General features: G+C 32.0%; 2 protein-coding genes across 2 annotated transcripts; both read left to right on the top strand.

Moving 5' to 3' along the window:
- The first annotated feature begins 3278 nt into the window (after nt 1-3278).
- Nucleotides 3279-4488, top strand: LOC100261410 (ethylene-responsive transcription factor 5). The gene has a single exon (XM_003633977.4). The coding sequence runs from the start codon at nt 3485-3487 to the stop codon at nt 4277-4279; it is 795 nt and encodes a 264-aa protein (XP_003634025.1). The 5' UTR covers nt 3279-3484; the 3' UTR covers nt 4280-4488.
- Nucleotides 4489-7477: 2989 nt separating this feature from the next.
- Nucleotides 7478-8886, top strand: LOC100259623 (ethylene-responsive transcription factor ERF104). The gene has a single exon (XM_002282203.4). The coding sequence runs from the start codon at nt 7843-7845 to the stop codon at nt 8689-8691; it is 849 nt and encodes a 282-aa protein (XP_002282239.1). The 5' UTR covers nt 7478-7842; the 3' UTR covers nt 8692-8886.
- The last annotated feature ends 1300 nt before the right edge of the window (nt 8887-10186 follow it).

Raw genomic sequence — 10186 nt, 5'->3', positions numbered from 1 at the left:
TTAAATATATTCATTCTAAACACCTTGCATGACAACAAAATAAGAAGACATATTGTAGGTGAAGTACACTTTGATATAGAAAAAATAATAAGTATATTTTTCAATTACCTATTCACTAAAAATGATGGATCACTAGAACACCACTATTGATGTGAAAATTGACTTCACAATTACAGTTTTATTACCCACACATATCTTTATTCAAAATTTCATATAGATGTTGTACTTTTTGTTTGTATTGCAAGTAGGCCCTCAGACCAATATTACAAGTAGGCTCTCCAACCAATCTTCAAAGTATATAAATGGTATAACCTTTAAACACTATTGTTTGGATCTATGCACCGTGTAAATGACCTCAATTTGTAACGTATATCAACCATATTGGTTAGGTATGTTTTAAGGCAACAATTCTATATTTCTTATTTTAAATTAAAATTGTCTATCAATGTTTTAAGCAAATATGGAAGAAAGACTCATGCACATATGGTGTTTTGTTTGCATCAGTATTAACAAATATAGTTGCAGTTGTGTATATGAGGAGCCATATATGGCAAACAAAGACAAGTTCTATGTTGTTTTTGTTGGGAGGAGATGAGGTGTGTACACAACTTGGTTTGAAGGCCAAACTCAAATTATTGGTTACAAGGATAACGTTTAGAAATCATAAAAAAAAAAAAAAAAAAAAACACATCATGAGGTTGTATCGGCCTGGGTGATGTGTGAGCCTCGGTGGAAAAAACCCTGAAACACTTATTGAATCGTCTGCGCCTGAAAAGGTTAATCAAGATATTAGGCAACTAGTAGAAGACCAAGTATTAAAAAAGATCAAAGATCGAAAATCAAATTTCATTGCTTTTTTTGTATTAGGATGTGTTGTAACATTCATAATCATATTTTCTGTTCAAAAGTTCTTTTAGTTATGCTCAATCGTGGTACGACTAAGCTAGACGTTGCATTTGTTGTTGTTTTTCATCAAGACTAGGCACTAATTTAGTCATCTTGAAGTTGTTATTACGTATCTTCCATGCAATGGTACCCTGGTTATTCCCATTTCATAACTTATTTGAATGTACAAACAAAGAACATTGCTAAAACAATGAAAAACAAAACATGGAGTCACAAATTTTGGATGATGAAATTTAAAAATAAAAGTCAAGCAAGTTTTTCAAAATCCTTTAAAATCATTCATGATAGGTACCTTTATACACCCTTGTACATTTAGGACATTTACCTTGTACACTTAGTGTAAATACCTTGTACACTTGTACAAATTCTATAGACGTATAATGAAATTTGTGCATATGGGTGAGTTAACCATGTTTCCATTGTCATGGTTCAAAGAAAAGGTGAAAAATTGAACCCAATTTAGGTTCCTATTCATCATTAGTGAGGTAGTTTATTGAATGAATATGTACAAGGTCAAATATATCTATGAGATGAGTATGTGATCAAACAATGTGTGTGAGGAATGTGCCCCATCCTTGGAAAAGGGAAATGATAGAGTGATTTTTCAAAATCCTTTGAAATCCTTCAAGACAGGTACCCTTGTACACCCTTATATAGTTCACACATTTGCCTTGAACACTTAGTGTAAATGTATTGTACAATGGTAGAAATTCAACAGAGGTAAAACTAAATGTGTGCATATAAGTGGGTTAACCATGTTTCCATTGTCATGGATCAAGGTAAAAAAGGAAAAATTGAACCCAATTTCAGTTCCTATTCATCATTAGTAGGGTATGTAATCGACTGAACATGTATGAGATAAATAAAATGCATGAGATGAGTGCATGATCAAGCAATGAGTGTGAAGAATGCCCCCCATCCTTGGAAAAGGGAAATGAGAGAACGAGTTTTTCAAAATCATTTGAAATCTTTCAAGGAAGCTAGTCTTGTACATCCTTGTACAGTTAGTACATTTACCCTATACACTTAGAGTAAATACCTTGCACACTTGCACAAATTCCATAGACCTTTAATGCAATGTATGCATATGAGTGGGTTAACTATGTTTCCATTGTCATGGCTCAGGAAAAAGAATAAAAACAAAATCGAACCCAAATATATGTTCTTATCCATCATTAAGGGGGTAGGTAATGGAATGAACATGTACGAGGTCAAAAAAATGCATGGGATGAGTATGTGATCAACAATGTGTGTGAGGAATATCCCTCATCATTTTAGAGAAGTATCGCCATGATTTGTGTATTTTGTTTCTTACTATGATAAATGATGGAATATATGGACCAATTGGGAGAATGTTAGATTTTCCTAAACGAAATTTAGCCTATAATATTCCATCAATTTTGGGAATAATGTTACACTTTCCTAAATGGGTCCAGAAATCTGGCTCATAATATTATTGGATTTCTATTGATCTGGTTTTCCTTTTTGATTGTCATAAATATAGCTCTTATGGTTAGGCCCCTAAGCCTCCGATCTCTATTCGGACATATATACACTATTGATTTAAGATTGATTAAGGGTTTAGAACACCTCAACCCATCTAAATATCAAATTTGATTATCGGATTCCCAAACCATCAATGGCTGGACGTATGTTTCGGTTCTTCCTTTATTTTGCATTTGATAAATATTATTAAGGTTTTGAGCATGATTACATTAGTAATATATGCTTTTTGAGCATGTTTAGATTGATTTTAGCACTTACAAGATGTATATTGTATATTATGTCTAAACATCCTTCCCCCCCAACTACAAAAAGAAATCGAAGGAATGAGAAAAACTAACAATGTAATTAAAAGTTTTTATTTACTTAAGATATAGTTAAATAAGGTATGAACTCATGATACACATAATTTTTTATTAAAAAAATTGTAATATATATGTTTAAACTTAGGTAATATTTAAAAAAGAAAAGGTCTTATTATAAAATTTCAAATTGTGCCACAAACATATTTGGATAAGAAAATTGTCCATCTTAATTAATGCTAAATAAACTCTAATAAGAATTGAAAAGTACCGATAATATTTTTATTTTTACCATCATTTTTATCACTTTGGATAGATAATAAATAATAATTAGCAAACAATAAAATTTATACAAGTAAATAGAAATAACTTTTCATTATATTTTATTCTCACATTCCATATAAACATGTTACTAAAATAGTATTAGTGATAAAATAGTGGTGAATGTGACATAGTTCATAAGAAAATGGTTTATTTATTTAATTTCTATTGGAGGAATGTCGTAGACGTAGGAAGAAATGTCCTAGAAACAACTCAACTATGTCTGATGGAGCCTCCACAAGTAAAGCACATACAGACAAACCCCACCCAGTTTCTCGACTCTACAATTATTGAATTGAAGATTCTTCCCCTCTGACCCAGAAACCTCGACCGAAACCTCGTCTTTCCATATCTGTTTTTCTACGACACAACATTCTCTTGTGCATATAGAACTCCACCACACTCACTCCTCTTCAATACTTCCAGCTCTCTCACTGGGATTTATCTCCAACATGGCAGATAAAGTTTCATCATTTCAACTCATCCACCAGCAACTCCTCTCCGACTTTGAATGTGTGGAAACCTTCGTTTCTGATGTAGGTGAAGCATCGCAAGCTTCAACTTCTGAATCAAGCGTTTCCGCCTCACATATTGTTCAAGTCTCTGATTACTTGAAACCCAATGAACATGAAAATAATTCTTTTTTCCTCCACCGCTCTACCTCTGCTCCATCTGGGGTCTTCCAGTTTGAAACCAAATCCCAAAAGACTTCCACATTAAGTCAACGGCGACCCCCACTCAGCATCTCAGTTCCTCCGCCACCCACTTCTCAGCCCTCATCGGCGCCAGTTGCCGGCGAGATCAGGCACTATAGAGGGGTCAGGCGAAGGCCATGGGGGAAATTCGCGGCGGAGATTCGGGACTCAAATCGGAGAGGATCGAGGGTATGGCTGGGGACCTTCGAGACAGCCATTGAAGCCGCCAGGGCTTATGATCGAGCAGCTTTCAAGATGCGTGGTTCCAAAGCCATTCTCAATTTCCCCCTTGAAGCAGGGAATTGGTCGGGTTCTGACCCACCGGCCACATCCGGCCGTAAAAGGGTGAGAGATTTTGGGACCGAAGTGAGAGAACAGGTGGAGATAAAGGTTTTAAAGCAAGAAGAAGTGGAGTTTCCGAAATCTGACAGCACAGCGGCGGCAGCAAGTGTTTTGGGGATCAGTCCATTAACGCCGTCGAGTTGGAGAGCTGTGTGGGAAGAGAGAGAGATGAAGGGAGTATTCAATTTGCCACCGTTAACGCCATCATGACCCCATCATTGGACAGCGTATTCTCAACTTATAGTTGAATGAGAGTTCTCACCGGCAATTGAAGTTTGATGGACTTGATATATTTCATAAATTAATGTTATTGAATTTGTTTATTCTTTTAATTATGTATAAGTTTTCTTGCTTGACTGTTGTTTCTCCAAAATTATTTATCAAGAGTTTGTCATATAAAAAGTCATATTTTTCCTACCAGTTCTGTCTCCTAGTGTCTACTATATAACTAGAGCTCTAACTGAGAACATTTGTGTTGTCCAAGCATCTTGTTGAGTGGGCCTTGCGTATTAGGCGTAAGTAGAAGTTTTTAGTTTAGGAGTCCATGTGAAAAGCAACCGTTAAGAATAATAATGGAGAGAAAGAAAATAATAATTCGAAATCAGAAAACACATCAAATGCATAACGATTCACATAGTTTTGTTTCTATATTTACGAATTATGACTCAGAAGAATTTTTATTATTGTTGATGGGATTATAAGGTCGGAACTCTCAAATCCCAAAGCCCCGATTACACCCAAAATAAGACTTTTTTTTTTTGTCAAAATCTCTTATATATTTTCTTAATTACATAGAGAAGTTATTTATAATAAACTAATTGTATAACTATCAAAGAATACCTATTCCTAAAAGAAGATTTTATAGTAAAGTATTCCTTTTTCAATAATAGGAAACTCCCTTACAATAATATATCTTATTAAAAAACTATCAATGACTTTCCAATTGACTTAAATTAGAATTTGAGACACTTTTGAATAATCTTGACCTTGACTCAAACACTCAAGATTAAAAACAAAATTAAATGTGTTTCATTACAATAGCATTCTATGACTCCTATTGTAAGTCTAAATCGTCAACCAAACACTTAATTTTTTTTTTTTTCACAATTTTTGTGATTCCCATGTATTTTGCTTCAATTATTGACAAAACAACTATAGATTGCAAGGTTATCTTCCAATTACTAAGACTACCACATAAAGTCAACATACATTTTGTAGAGACCATTTTTTGTCCAAATTTCCAACATATCAAAATTAACATAACAACAATTATTCTAGAGGCATCACTACTTTTGTAAAATAAAGTAAGTGAATTCATATCAAATTCAAAATAGGTAACCTCCCAAAGCATCCTCAAAACAAAGAAAAATATTTTATACTAATTTGAAATCTCTTATAGAGTATTAAAATGAAATCTTAATATTTAAGAAAGATTCAATACTTATTTAAGGAGAATTTTCAATCAATGAGAACAAAATTGAGTGATATCCTCAACAATAAAGCAAAATTTTTAAAAACTTTAGGGTTATGTCTGGTTCCCAAAAAGTACCAAGGAAAAAAAAATGTAAAGGAAAATGATTTTCTCATATCTGATTTTACTATAATTTTTTTAAAAGAAAATTAAATATAATTTAAATTAATTAGAAATTTATACATTTTAAAATTATTTAACCTTTATATAAGTGAGGAAATTAAGTGAAATGAGTTTGAAGAAATATGTAAAAATAATTTATTAATTTTGAACCTACTTTTTATCTTTCTTCATTTTTTTTTCCTTTTACATTTTCTCTCTATTTTCTTTCCCTCCTATTTTTCCTCAAATTTTATGGTAACAAACATAGCCTAGAGGTTAATTATGACCTTTCCCACAACTTAAAATGTACAATGTTGACATTTTATAGTAAATCATGAAAACAAAAATAGAATAAAGGTAGAAAAAGGTTACTCCACCTCCCATTCACCATAACAGTTCATAAAACAAAATTCAACCAAAAACAAAGTAAATTACAATCCAATGGATGTCTTGTCCGGATATTTAAAAAAAAAACAATGTTCTTTTAAAAAAATATTATTAAAATACAATTATTTTAAAATTAAATACACAAAATACGATACTTTTCACCCTTTCTTATATTCTTCCACTAAACTCATCTTTTTAAAACCCGAATTCATTTTTTATACTAACTTCGTTTTTTTAACAGACGAGTTTATTTTTTGTACTAAAAGATGAATTCCTCTTTTATCCTTTTTTTTTTTTTAATTTTTTTTATATAAATTATACTAGAAATTGAAAAGTATTGAAATTTTAAAATATTTTAATGTTACAGTTTTTTGAAAAATATTTTTAAGGAATACATTGCTCCAGCAGGAAACCCTGTATGAACCCTACATGGGTCTGTGATGAGTTCAATTTCATATATTTTCTTACTCGTTTATTAGAAATGAAATTGTTATGTGGACTCGTCAACAAAACCGGTACGTTGACACATTTAGATCTTTGACCCAATGGAAATTTATTGAAACAAGTGGTCTTCTCCTTCCTAAAAGAAATCCATATCTCCACTTGCCATGTGAATGGCCAGTCAACTTCAATAAGAAATCAATGTTTCAAGGCTTATAAAGTCATTATATTTCAAGGATGACAACCGATTTAGTTTTTTTTTAAGTATATGTTTCTAAGGAGATAAATTTGAAATTTAAATAAATAAACTAGGGATGAATTTAATTATTATTATTTATTTTATTTTATTTCTTCAACTCAAAACAAGTTTAGGTATTATCTTGTCTCATCTCACTTTGTCTTACCTTAATTCTATATAAAATTAATTTAATTTAGTTTTTATTTTCTTATTTTAAAATATAATAATAATAATAATAAAAATATTTTTCAATAGTATATGTTTTTAAAAAACTTATAATATTTTAATTATTTATAAAATATATTTATTTTAATCTAATTAATATTTTTAAAAGGAAATTTAATTTTTTTTAAAAAAAAAGTTAAACGAAAGGAAAAGGATAGGTATGAGAATGCACATATTCATTCCACTTGCATTCCGCCCCATTTATTTATTTTTAATGAAATAAAGATAATAATTATTTTGAATAAACAGATGATTAGGATAGAGGTGACGCATCCAAAACTGCTCCATTGTTATCCCTATTAATTTTAGAAAAAACAAAAACCTATAAATATATAAATAAATAAAACTTCATAAATATCTTATTCCAATCAATAGAATGATAACTCCTCTCTATTGAATCCTCTCTTATACCTCAGTGGGCATTTTCTCAAAAAAAAAGGTTCATTTATATGACTTATCTTCTTTTCCCTTCTCTTCTTATCCTCTTTAAACTTCTAGCATCTTCTTTTAGGATGTAAATTAATTATAATCATGAGAGAATATATATATATATATATATAGTGGTAATCCAAATAATAAAGTGTCCTTATCCTACTTGAGTAACATTCAAGGCATTGCCTGGATTTTAAAATGACTCACCCCATCCAACCACAAGTCAGCCGCCACAAATAATGCACATGCATGGACCAGCCCCAACTTGTCTGACGTCTACCTTTATAGAACATTCTTCGAACTAACCAGGAACCTCATCCGAAACCTCCTCTTTCCATATATGTGTATATATACACACCACAACCTCATGTTTGAAGCACAGAGGTCCACTTACTCACTTCTCTTTACCCTCGTCTCTCTTTCTCAACTTGTTTCGACTTTCAACCCTAGACTATTTCTCACTGCTCATCTCCAATCATGGGAGATGAAGCTTCATCACTGCAACTCATCCACCACCTCCTCCTCTCCGAATTTGATTCTATGGAGACCTTCATCTCTCATGTAAGTCATTCGTTACAATCTTCGGCCTCTGATTCAAGTGTTTCTACCGATGATATTACTCAAGTTTCTGAGAACCCGAAACTCCATGAAGATGAAAGCAACGCTTTTCTCTTCGACTGCTCTACCTCTTCTCCATCTGCCGTTTTCCAGTTTCAAAACGAATCCCCAAAACCTTCCAGATTAAGTCATCGGCGACCCCCAGTCAGCATCTCCCTTCCTCCGCCACCAATTTCTCACACTTCGTCTTCGTTAGATTCCGGCGAGAGCAGGCACTATCGAGGCGTGCGCCGCCGGCCTTGGGGAAAATTCGCCGCGGAGATTCGAGACCCGAATCGGAGAGGACATAGGGTTTGGCTTGGAACCTTCGAGACAGCCATTGAAGCCGCCAGAGGTTATGATCGAGCTGCTTTCAAGATGCGTGGCTCCAAAGCTGTTCTTAATTTTCCTCTCGAAGCAGGGAATTGGTCGGATTCTGACCCACCGGCGACTTCCATCCGGAAAAGGGAGAGAGAAAGCGAAAGTGAAAGTGAAGAGAGCAAACAACCGGAGATAAAGGCTTTAAAGCAAGAAGAAGCCTCACCGGATTCTGACAGCCCCGTGGTGACAGAGGCGGCGGCGGCTAATGTTTTGCAGGCGGGTCCGCTAACGCCGTCAAGTTGGAGGACCGTTTGGGAGGAGAGAGACATGGAGGGGACATTCCATTTGCCTCCGTTAACCCCGTTATCACCCCATCCTTGGGTTGGATATTCTCGGCTCGTAACTTAAAGGGCGTTGGAAGAAAGCCGAGCGTTATTGTTAATTTGGCCGTTCTTTAATTCCTAGTATTCAATTTATTGAGTCATTTGTTCATAATGTTTCATAGGTGATTTTTAAGGGTATTTTTGTCTTTTAAATTTTATATCCTTAGTATCAATTATGTAAAAATTATAAACCCTAAATCATAATTGTCCCATTATTTAATTCCTAGTATTCAATTTATTGTTTCATTTATTCATAATATTTCATACACTATAAACGTCTAAAATTTTATTTCCAAATACATAGATGGGATTATGAAAGTGTGGTAAATATATTTGATAAGATTGAGACATAATTAAAAAAAATGACTAAATATAAATATAAATTAACCCAACAAATTATTGATGATCTTGATAAGCTTTAACATTTTGTATCCCATTTTTTTAAAAAATTTTTAAAAACACAAACTAAAAATAGTATGCAAACATACATGAACTAAAGTTTTTATTTCTAAATATTTTAATTATTAATTTATAAAATTTTAAAAGGGAAATTTGGATAAATTATATAGAATGAAAATATTTGAAAAAAAAAATGCGATTAATTGATTTAAAAATTCAAATATTTTTATTCCATGTGAGAAGATTAATTTTTGTTACTTATTTAGACATTTTATAAATTGAAAACAAGTTGCGACATGACTATTGTTGCAAATTGAAATAATTTTACTCCATGAGACATTTGTATCTAAAAGTCAACATCATGCACTCATCACCCCCCTCCCCCAAAGACCCATATTGGGGGATATGGTGCGGGACGGATGCCTCCGTTCACAATTGGCCAAAAATGATATTTACTTGTTGGGCCCACTTATGATGAAGAAATGTGTTTTTATTTTTTATTTTTTATTTTTTTTATTCTTTTTGTAAATATAGAAAAATGTACCACTAATCAAGTAATTCAATTATTTGAAATAAACATTTTCAAGTCTCATGGTTTGTAATTTAATTTTATTTGTTTGTTTCTTATTACTTGGTCCTAGTTGTTTGTATCCTCACTCAACGACTAAGATCTCATTATATATATATATTCAATTATATGAATTTGAATTTTGATACGTACCAATATAGTATCTTAATATTTTCATTACTTGTTAAAACAAAATAGAAATTGTAATTTCTTTAATTTCATAAATCAAATGTGAGAGTTTGCTAATTATGTTTTATCCAAAGTTTATAATTTTTTTTCAATTGTAATTTTTTTATTTTCCTTTCTTTCTTCAAGTTAATTTCAATATAATATTAATACATTTGCATCTAAAAGTCAACATCATTATTTTTTTTTACAAGACTAAAATGTTAGTTTCCAAAAATAAAAAATAAAAGAGCTAACTCATCTGCTTCTACCTTAATAAGACAATTTTGGGAGAGAGAAATTTCCCCAATTATGAATGGTAATGACCAGTATTTTTGGGATTATGTTTCTATTTAAACGGATTGTTTCTGTTTCTGTTTTTCTTGTT

This window comes from Vitis vinifera, chromosome 16 (assembly GCF_030704535.1).
Source record: "Vitis vinifera cultivar Pinot Noir 40024 chromosome 16, ASM3070453v1".
NCBI classification, from domain to species: Eukaryota; Viridiplantae; Streptophyta; class Magnoliopsida; order Vitales; family Vitaceae; genus Vitis; species Vitis vinifera.
Note: the sequence above shows the minus strand (reverse complement) of the source record. Positions and strands in the feature narration are given on the sequence as shown.

Bases quoted from the DNA above. Each gene is read 5' to 3' on its own strand.
- LOC100261410 (XM_003633977.4), top strand. From the start codon at position 3,485: ATGGCAGATAAAGTTTCATCATTTCAACTCATCCACCAGCAACTCCTC.
- LOC100259623 (XM_002282203.4), top strand. From the start codon at position 7,843: ATGGGAGATGAAGCTTCATCACTGCAACTCATCCACCACCTCCTCCTC.